Source organism: Protomyctophum bolini (genome assembly GCF_963924005.1).
Source record: "Protomyctophum bolini genome assembly, chromosome: 6".
Classification (NCBI taxonomy): domain Eukaryota; kingdom Metazoa; phylum Chordata; class Actinopteri; order Myctophiformes; family Myctophidae; genus Protomyctophum; species Protomyctophum bolini.
The window spans coordinates 31027852-31046337 of NC_137867.1; the positions used below are offsets into that span (position 1 = coordinate 31027852).

The 18486-nt window shown below is 41.1% G+C and overlaps 1 protein-coding gene across 9 annotated transcripts in view; it reads left to right on the forward strand.

Moving 5' to 3' along the window:
- sorbs3 (sorbin and SH3 domain containing 3) overlaps positions 1-15503 on the forward strand; it is a 33336-nt gene extending 17833 nt beyond the window's left edge. For 5 of the 9 annotated variants that reach the window (XM_080766449.1, XM_080766452.1, XM_080766448.1 and 2 more), the window contains exons 7-21: positions 465-506; positions 618-705; positions 1220-1391; positions 3372-3425; positions 3542-3649; positions 4307-4362; positions 7645-7733; positions 8620-8681; positions 8858-8904; positions 9507-9621; positions 10289-10414; positions 10646-11197; positions 11576-11679; positions 11834-11940; positions 13773-15503. In XM_080766449.1, coding sequence (XP_080622575.1) covers positions 465-506; positions 618-705; positions 1220-1391; positions 3372-3425; positions 3542-3649; positions 4307-4362; positions 7645-7733; positions 8620-8681; positions 8858-8904; positions 9507-9621; positions 10289-10414; positions 10646-11197; positions 11576-11679; positions 11834-11940; positions 13773-13834 — 1784 coding nt within the window. In that variant the 3' untranslated portion in view covers positions 13835-15503. The remainder of the gene's footprint in view (positions 1-464; positions 507-617; positions 706-1219; positions 1392-3371; positions 3426-3541; positions 3650-4306; positions 4363-7644; positions 7734-8619; positions 8682-8857; positions 8905-9506; positions 9622-10288; positions 10415-10645; positions 11198-11575; positions 11680-11833; positions 11941-13772) is intronic. The other 4 variants (XM_080766453.1, XM_080766455.1, XM_080766450.1 and 1 more) reach the window with 4 other exon arrangements.
- The last annotated feature ends 2983 nt before the right edge of the window (positions 15504-18486 follow it).

Genomic DNA, 18486 nt, shown 5'->3' on the forward strand with positions numbered 1-18486 from the left:
ATTCCACTGATGTGTTGTATTCATGAATAGCAAACTGAGGTCGTAATCGCAAATGAGCCAACCCATCAACTCATACTGTAGTGTATAGTGTACAGTACCCGACACTATTGAAGTTATGTATATACCCAATAGGGAAATAAATAAATAATTGAGTTCTGGATCAAGAAAAAATCCTCTGGAATGTAACCACTGAATACAGCAGCATCATCATCATCATTTTGAGTTATTGCTGTAGGATTATGACAAATCTACTCTGTATGAGAACTGCATGGACCCTGTCTACTCTGTCATGAGAACTGCATGGACCCTGTCTTGTTGATTGAACTGGATGACAATTTATGTAATTGCAAGTGAAATATAGTGGTGGGTTAGGGTTACATATGAATGACTTTTAGTGCACTTAAGTTAAATCCATTGTTCTGTAGTAGTGTACCTAAACCCTTCTTGCCCGATCTGTCTACCAGAACTCGAGGAGCTGGAGGATGCAAAGCGATGGGCGTCTGAACGTCAGTAAAACCCTTACACTACCACATTCTAAATAAATCTACAGTCCTGGTTGACTAGATAATAGATCTATTTTCACCATAACTGTTGCATGTTATTCTTCTGGTCTTCAGGGATCCAGTCATCTGCCAATTCAGAAGATGGGAACGAGACAGACAAGAATCTCTTTAGATTAACCCCATATGGAGCGCTCCCTGATTGGTGAGTTTAGTCAAACTTTGTCAGTACACTCTAAAATCCTTAGTCTAACCAAGTGAAATGAACACTGTAGATTTTGCCAATACATTTACATATTGCTGGGTTGATGAGCCTGAAGATATAACAACAAAAAACAAGGATTACGTGTTAAATGTTCTTGGATCCTTCCACCTGGGAAAGTCTGGAAGGAAGTGAGAATGCCTTGACTTTTATGTGAATACCATCTTCAATCCAGCCTGTGAGCAATAGGGGGTGGCAAGTTTGGATTTGTTGTTACAGGTACTGACAATGAAACGATGGTTAAATAGCTGTCCACGGTGTGTGTGTGTGTGTGTGTGTGTGTGTGTGTGTGTGTGTGTGTGTGTGTGTGTGTGTGTGTGTGTGTGTGTGTGTGTGTGTGTGTGTGTGTGTGTGTGTGTGTGTGTGTGTGTGTGTGTGTGTGTGTGTGTGTGTGTGTGTGTGTGTGTGTGTGTGTGTGTGTGTGTGCACGCTTGCTTGTTGGGGAGTTGTCTTTCAGGAGTAAGGATGTAGATAAGTTGTCAGATGCAGGAAAGCAGCACCCTCAACCCAAGAGCATATATGCCTTTGAGCCTGGACAACCCAAGAGCATATATGACTTTGAGCCTGGACAGAACACCACCTCAGACCCACCTCCTGGACAGAACACCACCTCAGAGAACCACAGCCAGGTGAGGCCATTCCAAAGAGCCATGATTTCACACCAATTGGTAAAGAAATCCAGGATGTTCGTTTCCCAGTGGTGACCTGCATATTATGTTTCCTAGTCATTTCTGAAAGATGTTTTCTTGTACAGTTCACTCTTGGTTTCCTCGTGTCTCCTAAAAAGAAATAAAAAGAAAGGAAAAGAAAAAGCATGTAAATAAATTTAAAATCTGAATTTAATTAAATCTAGCATTGTACAATAGCTTGGCTTTAGAGATGTGTGTATATTATTCATATACTGTATACTCCAAGCTGCTAAGATTAATAATGGGCGATTGTTGGATTTTAAATGCCTGGTAAAATGCCTTAATAAATACTTCCTTCAGCATGAGTTTGTGGGGGTGAAACAGGATGGTCACCTTTTTGCTATGGATTAAGTTGTGTCAATACCCCAGGAATGTTTCAGTTGAGTGCAATTGAAATCCTGACAGTCTTCTTAGGTGAGGTCATTCAGTGGTCAGTGCCCCTTATTCTTGTGTGCTTGTATCTTCTTTTATTGAAGGAGATCTGTACCATTCTCTCATAGAATTATATACATAGACATGAGTTACTTTTTGGTATGCTACTATAAATAAGTAATTTACAACCTGGTGACAGTGGCACTATGACCCTGTATGTTTGTTCATTGCTGGGGCTGTGTCACAGATTATGTTTTATCATCTTTGGTGTGCATGAGGTACAGTGATTGTGTGTGCACCTTTACTTGTGTACGATATGTGTACATGCCCCCGTGTATAAATACCTCAGGTGATTTAGAGAGCAGAGTATTTGTCTGGGCCTTAGCTTTTGAATGGCTCTTGTCACAATGTCCCAGATCTGGTGCAAATTGAGCCGAGCGTCTGTGCGTGTGAAGAGAAGGAATCTTTGTTTCCACTCCCCCATGGGAGCTGAGGCGTCTTGTGATCCGTATTATGGTGTTAACCTCTTGTGGTGAGTAATGGCTCACAGCATGAAGACTTATTTAATTTCCTTTAGATGGCAGGAGAAAAGGGGTTGTCGTCCTTTCTTGCCATCCCCACTGGACAGGGCTTTATAAAAACCAATGAGCACACAGGCCATATCAGGTGCTGCAGCTCTTCACAATGACATCATGAGTTGTGATCAGAGTGAAGATGACTATTGACTGAGGGAAAGGCTTGGGTGTTTAAGATAAATACTTTAAGCCAAGAAACATGCAAAAACAAAACTTTTGAGAGCAGGGACTCTGTGGTTCCTGTCCAGCCAAACCTTTTAAAGAAGTATTTGATAGAATCACGTGGAAGCCTAGGTTATTACCACATAAGTCTTTGTAAAGTAGGGAGGAAGGGAATTTTGGCTGGCTGATGTTGTGTTTTTGGCTGTCCCTCTTAGTGCCTTTGGCAGACGGTCATAGTGCTTATAGACTAAATCAAGTAAATCAAGTTCACTATAATTTGGACTGAAGAAACATACTTGTGGGCGCTTCCTGAGCCCTTGTTTGTGCTGATGTCTATACAAGCCAACCTGAGCTCCAATCCAGCCTGACAAGCTGTCTCAAAGATCCAGAATGTATTTGGCTAGTATCTCTCCACCACAGTTCTTAAATTCGTTGTTTTGTGCATGGGAAATAAGTGTCATTACTTTTGATATGCCATCGTATTAGAAAATTAATGCATGTTTTATATCAATATTTGTAAATACAAAACACAAATAGACACCTAATGGAGACACATAATAGAGGTGGTATAGTAATGCAATTGTAATAGATTGAGTTTATAAAGTATAGTGCCCGTAGTGTCAAGTTGTTTCTTTATATCAATGGCTTGCTAATACTTTCCTTGTACAACTAGCATCTTAATCGCCTTATATTGTCTCAGCAGAGTTTTAATTAAAACATTAAAATAAAACTCTCTCCTTGAGAAGCTCCTTGTACTAAATTACTCAAATATCAACTTCTAAATACTGTTTGTTTGTTTGTTTGTCCTTAGGATCATCTGCCCTTCCGAAAACAAGTTGAGAATCCTCGTTCCCCCTCGATAGAGGTGAGCAGCAGTGTTGTCCACATACTTTAAAAGCAGCCCTGGTTAGCTCCAAATAATCTAATTACGTATTAGTTGTTTAACTTTACCCTTTCGACTCCAACGCTGCTGTGGCTCAGGCCAGCCTGGTCTCTGAACTGAGCCGGTTTGAGGCTGAGCTGGACTCGGAGATCCAGGGTCTGGAGAGGAAGCTTTCCCAGAAGAAGCAGCGTCGAGGCCGGGGTGAGGTACTGAGCCCCCCTCCTCCTCAATCTCTTTGCTGAAGCATCCCCGTTGCTCCCAACCACACAGAATCCTTACTCAAACTTTATCCCTCACCTGCACTCACCTACCTGATAGGCCAAACGTCTCAGAGTGACCACCTTCTGCTTCTCCTGGCCGTCTTGCACTTGGATGAGCCTTCTATCCTAATCACCTGCCTGTAACCTCCCCTCCCCACTCCCCAAGTCCCCAGCAAACACAAATCTGCCTGCCAATGAATCACATAGGTTTATTATTTTTTTGTCCGACGCTGACAGAAATAGATCTACTTTATTACTTTTTTAGCAGACTGTTGCTTGTTTTTAGAAGGAGATTTGAATGATGTCCTCCTCAGTGAATGACGTTGATTGCCTTGCTTGAGTCTTGCTTGATTTTAATCAGCTTTGTGTGATGTAATTGTACTTCACATTAAAAGAAATGCTTTGAAATAAATTCTAAGCAGTACCTCCTCCTGTATTCAGAGGAGTGTAGGACCCAGGGGATTTCTACAGTACCTCCATTGGGAGTGGTTACCACCTCCACTCTTTTCTAAGTTGTTGTGAGATTTTCCTCAGTGCTTTAAGACCCAGTAATGTGAGTGGTGCTGCGGTGGACAGCATTTTAATGCAAACCTCTGCTTCCAGGAAGCCCGAAGCACTGACCCAGGACCTGCCGTGGGGACATGGAACATACAGGATAAGTGAGTGACAGATGTATGAAATTACTACCGGTAGGATTACTTTATTTAGTAAAAGTATGTATATAGCATATGGTTTTTTAATATTATGTGTTCAACAGATTGTCATTAAAACAATGTTGATGTTATGACACATTTGTATTGTGTCTGCTGTTCTGCTCATTCATAACCTGTTATTGGTTATGTTAGTTAAAAAAAATAAAGAAAAGGCAAATCTTTGCAGGCATCAGATCAAGATCAGGCATAAAAGTTCAGTGCTACCATTGAGACTGCTGTACACTGTATTGTATTGGCTCAGGTTTTGTTTTGTCACACTGCTCTTTAATTACAGTTGTTTTGGTACAAAAGGGTGGGACTCTCCCATTAATAATATGTACTGCACTGCCCCTCCATTCTAGAGCCCAGAAGCTATTCAGTTAAGAGTAATGAAATGCCAACCAAATGCAAGTCATGTGACTCTAGAGAGATGTTTTGTAGTGCAACTTCCTGCTGCTTGTCTGTTCTGTGTGTTATGTGTCTGCATCCAGCAGACAGCCTCAAGTCATGTTAAAAACAGGACAGGTTAATGGATAGGCTTGGGTTAATCACCACATACCTGACCTCATCTGAGACCAACTCCCAGCCTCTTAATCCAGTTAGGTATTGCTTCATCAAGTGAGAATACCTGAAAACTTGCCATCATGCATACTGCTGACTGCTATTTAAAAAAAGTAACAGTAATAGTAATTATGGACCATTGCTAAACAGCATAGGAACCTCCCCAAACTGTGCAGGGGTTTCTACTTTCTCCTAGTTGGATTGGTGATTTGTACGCATGTAGCTCGTTGGACATTCTGCCCTAAATGTGGTTGAACTTTAACCACTTAAACCTTATGCACGTAATGTACCATGGTTCCCCAGGGATCCGTACTTTTCCCCCTCTATAAACCACAAAGCATCTGTGTCATTTTTTATTTTCGCTTTGGCTCTTCAAAAATAGCAGACATACAAGCTTGCCCTTGTACATTTTTTTAAATGTCTGAAACATCTTGAAAGTGTGAAAACTACTGATTTGTAGAATCTGCCTCAGGTCTTATTGTCTCCACCAGGCCGAAGGCATGGGGAGAGAGTATGTTTTGCACTCCGTCCGTCCGTCCGTGTGTCCTTGTGTGAACAGCTAATCTCCGGCACCGTTAACCCGGTCGATGCCAGATTTTGCACACACTCCCTGGATGCCAACGATGAACCTCTGCCCCAAAATTTCCAGAACGGCCTGTTATAGCGCCACCAGGAGGCCGCTTTGTGCAAAACAAGTTTTTGGACAGTACACATACAGATTTTGTCCAAACATCACGTAAATTGGTACACAGTCTCTCTAGAGCCATTCAATGAAACGGGTCTTTCAGATTTCTCAGACTCCATCCTGATAGGCTAAGATTGGCTTCCAAAGTTCGCAGGAGTGCTCAGTTTCAAACAAATTGCTGCAAATCATGAACACATCGTGTGATTTCCGTGAAATTGTGCACGCACATTCCCACTAGGCCGAGGAAGAAATATGGCCGACATATGTAAAACACATTTTCTAATATTACTCCTTCAGATTTTATCCAAATTTCACGCAAATCGGTACACATGCTCTCCATAGTCATGTGATCAAGACGGGTTTGTTTGATTTCTCATTGGCTACAATTGGCTTCTAAACTTTTCAGGAGTAGCCCGCTTTGTACCCATTTTGTACAAATCGCCACAACTACTCCTCGTAGCGTCCGATTGTGGTGAAACTGTGCATGCATATTCCCACTAGGCGTTTGGAAGAAATACCACTTGACAGTTTTCAAATCAGCCTCATTGTGGCGCTACAACCGGCCAAGCCGCGTCACACACACACACACACACACACACACACACACACACGTTTATATTGCTCCTAACATTTTTCCAAACATCACACACACACTCCTATCCTCCTGGTGGAGACCTGTGCCCAGAAGTGCACTTTTTCTAGTTGGGTTCATGTATTCACCAAAAATAGCTGATCTACAACCTTATGATGTGTTATGAGTGTTGAGATAGATCCGATATTTTTTCCCAAATGTTTGCCTATTTTCAGATTTTTCACCAAATGTTTGCCTATTATGACATGCCCAGAATAGTGTAGGGTTCACGTGTAATATTTGTTGGTTGACAAGGGCAGCATTCTACTTTTTTGTTGTTTACCCAGTGTGTACTGCATTCCGGGATGGTTCAAACTTTGTTGTTTGCTAGGTTGAGATCATGTGTTTTTGCCAAGTGACCACTTGTCTACCAGGTGGCTGAAGGGGGTCTGAATGTGCCTGTTGCTAAGGAGATGTGAAATGGGAAAAAATCGTAGCTTTTTACTGCTTCCTGTCATTCAGACAAGTTACTTGGCTTCAGGCAGCTGTATCCAGCTGTAGTGCAACACAACCAGTGGAGGAAAGTAACTAAGTACATTTTATTCAAATACTATACTTTTACTTTACTTGAGTATGTACATATTTCAATACTTTATACTTCTACACCACTACATCTCAGAGGTAAATATTGTACTTTTTACTCCACTACAAGTAGTGGAAAATCTTTGTTACAAGTTACTTTCAATTTAAATTAGAAAACATGCATTAACCAATTAAGCCCTGTTTTTTTTACTGCAGCTGTTCGAAAATAGCCGTAGACACATTCTTGAATTATTTGAGTACTATGGGACTTTAAATATATTTTGAATACAGGACTTTTACTTGTAACATTGTGGTATTGATACTTTTACTTAAAAAAATAATGAGTGCATATCACTGGCTGTTGTGGGTATAGTAAACTTGGGTTTAATGAATGTCTCGGTTCATCACATCATCACTGTGGGAGGTTATGTACCTCCTATAGTCTACCCATGAACATGAAAATATTTGCTTATTGAAGCATGGCAAATTATTTTCACGAGGATCAAAGTCAGTCAAGAAGACTGATTGCAGGAGACACCTACTGTACTATCATCTGCATGATGTACTGGCTATTCACCAACATCCATCTCTTCTCCATCTGATCAGTTACTCTAACTAGATGCAGTGTGTCCGTGCGTGCACGAGCGAGTGAGACACACACACACACACACACACACACACACACACACACACACACACACACACACACACACACACACACACACACACACTCGTTCTCTCACACTCTCTTATCAGGGACCCTCTCATTGAGCACTGAGTGGGATCATCTTTGAAGAGACCAGACAGCATCATTGTTATATTAATGTTTTCCTCCTGTTCTCTTTCTCAGCTTTTTGACAGCACCAAAGCAGCCCCTCCAGCGTTCTATTTCTCCATCATCCTCTCCTGCTCAGAGGACAGCCACAGCTCCCACACATGGTAAAGATGTGTTATTTAGCAGAGAATGAACAATGTGACCATCAACAGTATATCCCAGTATGTGAGGTCTACATATAATTGTGCACTCTTCCCTATTCCCTGTAACAGACATGCAGTCTGTATTTTAGTTGAATCTCTGCCATGGCTGGGCATAAGTATTATTTAGAGTAATAGTTGGGATGACTGACTGACTGGCTGGCTGGCTTGCTGACTGGCCAGCCAGCTGGCCAAGTACAATCCATTACAAGTATCCTTTATGTACAGTTGCATCAATAAATGATCCAGTTCTTGAATGATATGCTTGTTCCAGTTGAGTTCATTGATATCCTCTACAAGACATTTACTGTACAGTACAGTAATCAAGTCTCTAATCTAATATGTTTTGATGAAAGTGTCCAGTAATTCAATAGAGCGCTCATGGACTCATGATTCCTTTTCACTGCCTCTGTTGTCTGCTTGACTGGTATGACAGATTGTATGAGGTTGATGCAGGCACGAAGAGGTCTCCTGGCATTAGTATAGGAACAGAGGTTGCATGGGCGGGGAGGAAGCACCGAAACAGAGGAAAGTGGAATTTGTCCCCGGAAGACCTGATTAAAGATTAGCTTTATCCGATTGTTTTTCTTGGAAATTAGTCCAGGGAGAGCCAGCTGCAAACATTTGTCTACTTAACATAGCATGCAGTGAACTGTTTCCAGCTTCAAGTTCCTTCCACCAAATGCACTTGGTAAAGCTTTGATTACTTTTCCAGTACAACAATGGGTTCCAAAATAAAGTTGGGAAAAATGTATTTAATAAGAAACCATCTTGCTGACCATTCATGTACTTGATATACTTGAATGCTTTTATATCTGCTGTGTTTTGCCTCCTTCATTTTGCTCTACAGTAGAACACCTCTCCCCAGCACATGACACAATGGAGCTCCCAGCCAAGAGAGAGGAGAAGAAGGTATGTTCATGAGACCATTGTAACTGAAGGTCTGGTGAACTGTGTTTTAAGCTTTGGTATTTCACACTTTGTGGTCTGAATGAATTATTTGTATTGTGCAAAAGTCCAATTGATAAAAAGTTATATGAGCTCCAGTTGTTCTATGATGGGAAAAAAAAATGTGTTTCTTTGTACAGATGAAAGCAGCAAGAGCCAAGTTCAATTTCCAGGCCCAGTCTCCAAAGTGAGTGAAATAAATTAATTATGGTGTTTTACATTTGTTAAAATAATAATTGCGAAAAAATAATCCTTCAGTGACTCCGTCACACCACCATATATGGCCGTCAGTCGTCACGCCTCGTGACATGTCACGCCACCATATATGGTCGTCAGTCCATCACGCCTCGTGACACATATATGGCCGTCTCCATATATGAAGATCACGACACTGACCTCATCAAACCCTGAATAGCCATACATAGAGAAGACTGGATCATCACCTAGATCTGCATACTGTATATGGAGCCAGCCAGCAACTCTACATCTGACCTCAAACCCTTATCCATATATGGCTGTCCTGTTCTGACATTTCAAATGATGAACCTTCCCCACCTGTCTTTCCTTTGTTGATGTATTAAAATACACATGCTAAAGTATGTAGCATACTGTATAGCTGCTAAAAAAGGCATACTGTACTATGCATTTACACAGTACAGTATGTTGTGCAATTATCTTCCTACATGCAAGGTTCACTTTTGAAACTATTGGGAAAGCTTTTCTCGTCAAAACAATACACTCCTCATGCAATGTATTTATTTAAAATTGCACCCCCTTTTCTCTTTCCAGAGAACTGACTCTGCAGAAAGGGGACATTGTTTACATTCACAGACAGGTGGATGCTAACTGGTTTGAAGGGGAGCATCATGGGAGAGCTGGCATTTTCCCCACAACTTATGTGGAGGTATGTATGTTTATGTCAAATAATTGTATTTATTTATTTTGAGTAAGGAGTAAGGACTGCATACATTTGTTCCACAGCAGTGATAGATACAATTAAGCAATAACTCACAACAGGCGATGTTATATTATAGCATCACACCTTAGTCCCAACATGAACCAGTTACCAAATGGCAACATGAAAATCATAATTTAACAGATCATGGCAAAAAGGTTAAAGGCACTCAAATTAAAAAGCTTTAATTGGTTGCAAAGGAAAAAATACATAGTGTAGGCCTACCTATGCGAAGGCACACAGCCTTCATCGGAGTGACACAGAAATTGACTTGGCGACACAAATTCGCTTCCGGTGTGTGCCTACTACTGCCCAGGGTAACAGGTTTTATTTTCTTGACCACGGAGTGTTACAGAACTGTACAAATAACCATGGTATATGGTCATTATACCATACCGATCAGAATGTGTGATTTGACCGAACCGTTTCATATTGTTCAGGGCAGTACATACAGGACAATACATAATTATGATAAAAGATTAATGGATGGATAAAAGTAATTGCATTATTAAATTGTACAATTTTAATGAGATATAGGGACTTTAACCACTTTGTCTGAGTACCATAATATTTATTATCTATTCTAAATAGACTACGGTATGTCGTCCTTGCGCAGATTCTGTCCCCTACAGAGAAACCTACTCCCATCAAGTCACCGACCATCCAGGTATTAGACTATGGGGAGGCTGTGGCTCTGTACAACTTCAATGCTGACCTACCTGTGGAGCTGTCTTTTCGCAAGGTGAGCATTGACTTTGTTCATATCAGCTTATTCAGCTATCATATTAATTACATAATCTGTCATGGGGCTCAACTGGATGAGGAAGTTATATTGATTCACTCATTGATATAACTTACTTTTTTAGATACATTTGCAAATAGCCTTCTTAACTTGAGATTATGCTTCAGGGGGTTGAAATGATCCTATGAGGTAAATTGTGTTTCTCATGCGATTTATGCTGTTGTCCTCTAGGGAGAGATGATCAGTGTGACCAGGCGTGTTGACGACCAGTGGCTAGAGGGAAGGATCCCAGGCACCAGCCGGAATGGCATCTTCCCCGCCAACTATGTCCAGGTCAACAAGATGCCCCGCACCAAATACTCTACTGATGAATACTCATCAGGTCCCATGTCTCCTGGCTCTCCTGGGCCCCAAAGTCCAGGACGCCCGCTCCACTCACCCTGCCCCCGATCACCGCTCTCCCCTCTCACCCCCACCTCCCTCAGCCCCGAACCTAGTCACTCCCCCCTGAAGCCGTCCTCACCCGTCCCATACAGCTGCACAGGTTCACAGTCACGCTCACCCACCCAGGCATCCCCATACACGGAAACAGCCAATATCAGGCTTCACGGCACCCCCAACCCCGCTTCACCCATCAGCCAGAACAGCCACTGGGGCGGATCGTATTCAGCTAACCAGAACTCCGTGGCCAGAGCTGTCTCACCTTCTGCTCTGTCATCAGCATCTCTGCACAGAGTAGGAGCAGACACAACCACCACCTCCAGATACACTGATATCACACAGGTCTGCACTCCCTGCTTTACGGTAGAAAGGCACTGCATGATCACACACTTAAACTGGTATAATTGACGACTTTCGTTGCAAACTGTTACATTATTGAAAACAGTAATATTTGCTATCTGATGTATTTAAAAAACAACAATGATTATATTCTCAAAATCCAAACTAGTTTGAAAAGCAATGATGTAGATTAACTTTAAATATCACCCATAACCTTTTTTTATATGTTATGTTTTTTCAAATAGTGTATAACTTTTAGGATTATTAGGATTAGGATAATTTAGGATTTATACATTTTTGGTCCAAGTAGTGAATTACTCGCCGGTTCCTAATATCATATTTCATAATGTATACATCAAATAAAGTTTCCATTTCTTCTAGGGTGGAATAGCAAAACAAGATGCTCAGTCTAATCCACGTGTAAACTCATTGCCCCAAATACAAGTGTCCAATAACACTGGGTCGGCCGTGGTTCCAAACCAACCGTAAGTGTATGATATTCATTTATTTAATAATTTATGTATTTATTTATGTTTAAACCAAAATCACATGTTTTTCTGTATAGTTTCAATCAATCATTGCAGCATCAATGGATCAGTAATTCAGGCCATTTGATTGGTTCCGTGTTATCCAATTCAGATACAAAGCTGTTTACAACTATAAACCACAGAATGCTGATGAGTTGGAGTTGAGAGAAGGTGACATTGTACAAGTAATGGAGAAATGTGATGATGGCTGGTTTGTAGGTAAGGAGCTAATGTTGGTGACATTTTAATACCAAAATGTGTATGAGTCTTCCCTCTAGTGGACTCAATGGAATATTACAGGACTTACTTCCAATTCTGAGAATGGACTTTGAATGTGCAGACACTGGCCCTCATTTATCAACCGTGCGTATGCCAAAATATGGGTGCACGCCAAAATTACCGTCATTTTCGGCATTTACCATTTCCGCCAAAGCTTGAAATTGAACTTGAGTAGGACAAAAAGTCACGTCTGGTCGGGAGCTGTCGTACGCTTTGTCCTCACCTGTTTTTTGTCGTAGAACGGCGGAGCAGCATTGTTTGACCAGCTGAGAGGCTGCCAAAGGCATCGAAACATATGTATTCACTCCTAAAATGTTAATATAAAACTGTATGTATGGGCTACATTGTAAAAAAAAAAGAAAGGAAAAAAAGGAATAGACCTATACATCAACGATGTGTCTTTGTGTCATATGAAATTTGTAGGAGATTTCCAACTTTACAATTAAAATCGCGCTTGATTTAAGCCATTTAAACAGTGTTTTGCATGAGCGCATACATGCGAGGATGTGGGCTGTCTGTGCTGGAATATTTCCATGACGGGACGTTGGAAAGTAGCCTATAGTACAGTGCTGCGGAGAGTCCCAACATGCATGGGTAGCCAATACTGTAGCCTAATCTACAGCAGGCCAATGTCTTTCTGGAGTTACGGTATGTGCAATATCCTCGTTTAATAAACCCGACGTGTCGCTCGAATGCCAAATGTACCGGCCGTGCCAGTGCAAGTGGGAACCGCATCGGAGAAAGGTATAGGCTACCTAGCCAGAAACAGACAGGGTAGGCCTACAGCTTTATTTAATTCATGCAGGTTTATTTATTTAAGATACAACAAGTTGCAAGTTGCGTGGTGCGTCTGTGTGTGTATGAGAGAGCTGGGGCAGCAAGTCCAGCCAGGGAAACTTTTTTCTCCTGTAACCATGGTTACAGGTCGTATTCCAGGTCGTTCATGTCGCAAAAACAAGCGCGTGCCAGATAGATTTCAGCCGTCACATTTATTAACGTCGGAACGAAATTAAGGAAGGATCAGCTGTTTGCGATCACTTTATAAATGCCGTGGCGACGTGGGTGTACTACGAAACCTACACTCGAATCTGTGGCAGATTTTACACTCAATTGATAAATGAGGGCCTCAGTCTGTAGAACAGGGGTTCCCCAACCTTTTCAGCTCGAGACTCAAAAGAGAAATTTGTACCAAAGCCCTATTGAATAAATAGCAGATCTACATGCTCACAACATGCTTCCTGTGAGCTTGTAGATCTGCTAGCTTCACTATTTCTAGAAGAATAAAATCAATTAATGGAATTATTATTTTTGAGCGGTGCCTAACCGCTCCAACGAACAGTCCATCCATCCCTATGTATATACCTGTATGTCCGTTTGAGTACGGACAGTAGCGCTGGGTGACCTGGGGTGGCACTGTTGGACAGGGTGGCCGTGTGAACCTCCTTGGGACTCACGCACATTATAACAACTATAACAATGAAAGTGTAGTTGCACTGCTCAGTTCAGACAGGTCTGATTTTGTTACATTTCTGGGGGAAGATTTATGGAAATCTTTTGAAATAATGTACTTGTGAGTGATCCATTGTTTCATCGCTGTAAGGCTTGTATCTCTATAGTCTTTCAGTTCTTTTTTACGTTTTCAATTGTCTGTATTATACTATCTACAAGACACAGTGACAATATGTTTTGGCATTTATATGCATCCTCATTTTTTTCTCCTTTGTATATTGCATTAAGTATTTTCACTTTTTCTGTATTGCGTTTCTCCACAGGTACGTCAGAACGGACTCGTGCCTTTGGGACTTTCCCAGGGAACTATGTATCACCTGTTTAAGTCCCTCGCTTTCTGCCTGCCCACAGCCAGCCACCTGGACTGATAAGATTTAGTCCAGTGTGCTTTAAACAGCAAGCTAATCACTCCAGCCTTCATGACCAAGCCTTGCTCTGCACTTCGACACTTCCTGTAGCACCCAGCACTCCCAAACCTGGTTTTGTCTGCAGGCCTGCATGTTCACTCTGACCAGAGACCAGCACAGCTGCTCTGCTCTGTTTCCCAGAAGCAGAGGTGAAAACAGGAACATTGTCTGGTTACTCACCTCACCTCTTTGCATGTGTGTGTGTGTGTGTGTGTGTGTGTGTGTGTGTGTGTGTGTGTGTGTGTGTGTGTGTGTGTGTGTGTGTGTGTGTGTGTGTGGGTGTGTGGGTGGGTGTGTGTGTGTGTGTGTGTGTGCATGGGTGCCTGCGTGCGTGCGTGCTTACCCAGTGTGTGCATGCGTGAGCGTGCGTGCGTGTTCCACAGAGCCTTGGCATGTGGAGCACACACACAGTGTACACCACACACAGTGTACACCACTTGAGAGGAGAGCGAATACCGATGAGACTGTTTTAAGAAACAAAGACTGGATTTTTTGGGGGTCCCTCAACTATTTGCAGCTGGAGGAAATTTGACATTCTGCCTCAAAGGACAACAACACTCCTCATGTGGTCATATCATATTCCCTCACACTGTGTGCGTGTGTGCTCACAGTATGATGCTACAGACTGCTTTATTGTCACCAACTGTGCCATGGAAAATCACAAAATGCCTGAGAAAAGGAACCACATTTTGATGTCACGTGATGATGTGATGAATTCTGCTTTAAAATGTTTTCCCCAAATTTTATTTCAGATCCTGTGTGAATTCGAGGCTACGTACAACAATGTGACCATCGGTAGACAACTTTGTGCTTTAAATAGTAACTTAGTAAGAACAGATGGCTTCAGTGATGTTTGTTAAGCTTCCAGCCTTCCATAAAAATATGTTTGAGCAATTCATGCCGAAATCAGTCTTAAAGTTATTTATTCTGGCATTTCGTCTTTATCAATTCTGTAACGGAATGCCCTCCACGAGCAGAGGAATGTCAAATTTTAATGTAGAGGGGAAATGCCAATCAGAAGGAAAATTACTAAAGGAAAATTACTAAAATTACATTTAAGATTTATGATATGCTGATTCAAAGCCAAAACATCTGTCGAGATCACAACTGTCCATCCATTTTACTACAATCTAGATAAACCGTCCACAGCAAATGAATGGTGTCCTAAATGTATTGTATTTTTTTTAGAATGTTTGTATTAATTGTAACATTTCCCTAGATTACTTTTAGAAACACACCCCAAAATGCTACTGGATGTTTCTACTGCAAACTGTGTTTGCTATAGCTATTTTTCACAGCACTTTCTTTGCTTATCAATTTAACACTCTCACTTGGCCAAAATAAATTGGCCATTTTGATGGCTAGACTGACTAAGAAATCCTATAATGAAGTCATTTGCAATGTCAACTTCACTGTTAATGATTCTTCGTGTAGGCCTAGTAGACACAAAAGATGATTGTACAGTCTTTAAGCCTTTGTTTTCTTTTAAATTAAAAGTATAATATATTTTCCTCATAAAACAATGTATTTCAATATATGGTACGTATACTTTTTTGTAATAATTTGAATAAAAATTACAGAGTGATATCGAAATGATGAAGTTTTATTTGATTATTTTTGTTAGAATTAGGCTACAGTTGGCAGACGTATTAGAAGAGTATTTAACATACTATACAGCAGTGATACTCAACCTCAGGCCCGCGGGCCACATCAGGCCCGCGGGACCATTATGACTGGCCCACCAATGAAAATCTAAAAAAAAGAAGAAAAAAAAATCTGGAAAATGAAATAAAAATAAATAAATCTGAATGAAGTTATCTTTAATTACATTATTATAAGTAATACTATTAGAGTTGTACTATTACTCGAACGAAAATAAAAGCTTGGGGGGGGGGGAGATGCAATGCAAATGAAAGACATATACTGTATATCCCTATTCCCTGACATAATTTTATAGCTAAACGGACAGAATTCTATTTTATTTGAATGATGAAACCCAGCTGCCATTAATAGTTGGAAATGGAAATGGAAATTGCGGAAATTGTAATTGCGGAAATGGTGGAAATGGAAATTGCGGAAATGCGGAAATGGAAATTGCGGAAATTGCGGAAATGGTAATTGCGGAAATTGCGGAAATGGTGGAAATGGAAATTGCGAAAATTGCGGAAATGGAAATTGAGGAAATTGCCGAAATGGAAATTGCGGAAATGGTAATTGCGGAAATTGCGGAAATTGCTCTTCACTTATAGCTATCTATTTTCAGGTAGATTGTTTTATTTTACTCAGTCAGCCATATCACTACTAATTTTTTTTCATGAAAAAGGTCATAGCTGGGTAATCTATTTTCAGGCAAATTGTGTTTATTGTATTTTATTTTACTCAGCCATAACAATTTATTTTCTGTTAACCAACTTGCTGGCTGGCAGGCAGGCAGACAGCTACTCATAGACAGGCAGACAGACAGACAGCTACTCATGGAGAATTGGACAGGCAGGCAGTCAGACAGCTACTCATAGACAGGCAGACAGACAGCTACTCATGGAGAATTGGACAGGCAGGCAGACAGCTACTCATGGACAATTGGACAGGCAGGAAGGCAGACAGCTACTCATAGACAGACAGACAGCTACTCATGGACAATTGGACAGGCAGGAAGGCAGACAGCTACTCATAGACAGACAGACAGCTACTCATAGACAATTGGGCAGGCAGGCAGACCTATACTCTAAGAGGCAGACAGCTACTCATAGACAGACAGACAGCTACTCATGGACAATTGGACAGGCAGGAAGGCAGACAGCTACTCATAGACAGGCAGACAGACAGCTACTCATGGACAATTAGGCAGGCAGGCAGACAGCTACTCATAGACAGGCAGACAGACAGCTACTCATGGACAATTAGGCAAGCAGGCAGACAGCTACTCAGACAGGCAGACAGACAGCTACTCATGGACAATTGGACAGGCAGGCAGGCAGACAGACAGACAGCTACTCATAGACAGGCAGGCAGACAGCTACTCATAGACAGGCAGACAGTAAGACAGCTACTCATTGACAGACAGACAAATAACTACTCATGGACAGACAGACAGACAGACAGACAGACAGGCAGGCAGGCAGGCAGGCAGGCAGGCAGGCAAAGAGCTACTCATGTTATGTTATTATGTTATTATAACAGCTACTCATGTTATGTGCAATAATTTGTGCAGTTATGGAAACAGCTCTTTGTGTTTATGCAAGAAAATGTAACACGTTTATTTATTTACATATTGTGTGCATGCACATTGTACTTTGATACATTTTGCGAAAATAAAGCAATTGAAAGAGAGAAGTTATCAAGTATCATTAATGTCGTAATTTTATCTACTGGCCCCTGGCCCCTTGCCATTTTTGTAATGTGGCCCACAGGTAAATCTATTTGAGTATCCCTGCTATACAGCATAGAATCTCCATCAATGTTATTACAAGCTACAATGTTATGTTATCAACATTTAATTTAATCAACACAATACGATTATGCTAAAGTGCGCCATCTAGTGGCCAGTAGTCATACAAATGTACTGCATCAACTTTAATGATGAGAACGTATACTGTAAATTCCTTTGGACTGACATCATTTATTACGGTTTAAACACGTAATATTGAAGGACACAGGTCGACTGGGAACCTAAACATTGTGGGCACCTCAATGATAAATTGGCATTTTCTTCCTAAATGTAAAAATAAACAAACAAATCACACTCGTGTGAAGTGAGGGGCGCTCTTATCATCATCACATTCCGGGCCAATGACTTGTGGCTTCCTCACCATTCTATCCTCACTTTATCCTCACTTTTTATTGTTTTTAAGCCCTCAGACAGTCTGCCAGTATCTCCTCTATGGTGTACACACAAACACACAAAGCTAGGCATAGGAGGGCCAAGCGCCCCTCAAAAATAAAAACAATATGCTTTAGAAAATTGTCCGAAATAATGCTAAAGTTGGCCTTTGATTGCACAGTAGACCCCCTACATAATATGAGACCTACATTTATCTTCTACTTCGTCCAAGCTGAATGCAGGCTGGCTATGCACTGGTTTACTATGTTTGAAGCAATTATTATTGTAGAAATATTAGGCTTTAATGTAGCAAATAGAAAATGATTCAACCCCCCTCCCCATTTATAGGCAAGATAGGGGTGGAGAATGGAGATGTTTAGAATGAGGGTTAACTGCTGCTGTAGCCTATGGTTTTAAACACGCTTTTTGTGTTAAACCTTTATTAACAATCATTGTAAATCGTACCTCTGTAAAAATTGCAAACTGTTAATAAAGTATTCAAATAACGGATGCAACTATATGCAAGTCAGTCAACGTCAACTCAATTTGTATTTTTGTACTAGGCTACTGAAGGCTTATCTTGTTTGAGCACTATTGAACTATTAGCCTACAATACGTCTGTAGGTGGCGCACTGAGGCAAAACTAAGGAAGGCGTTTGAATAGATGGCTCAATTATCAGCCTGGTACCACCTTCTCTTTATGCGACACGCCCCGCGTTAGAGTCTCTGTCAATCCGTTTATTTTGATAA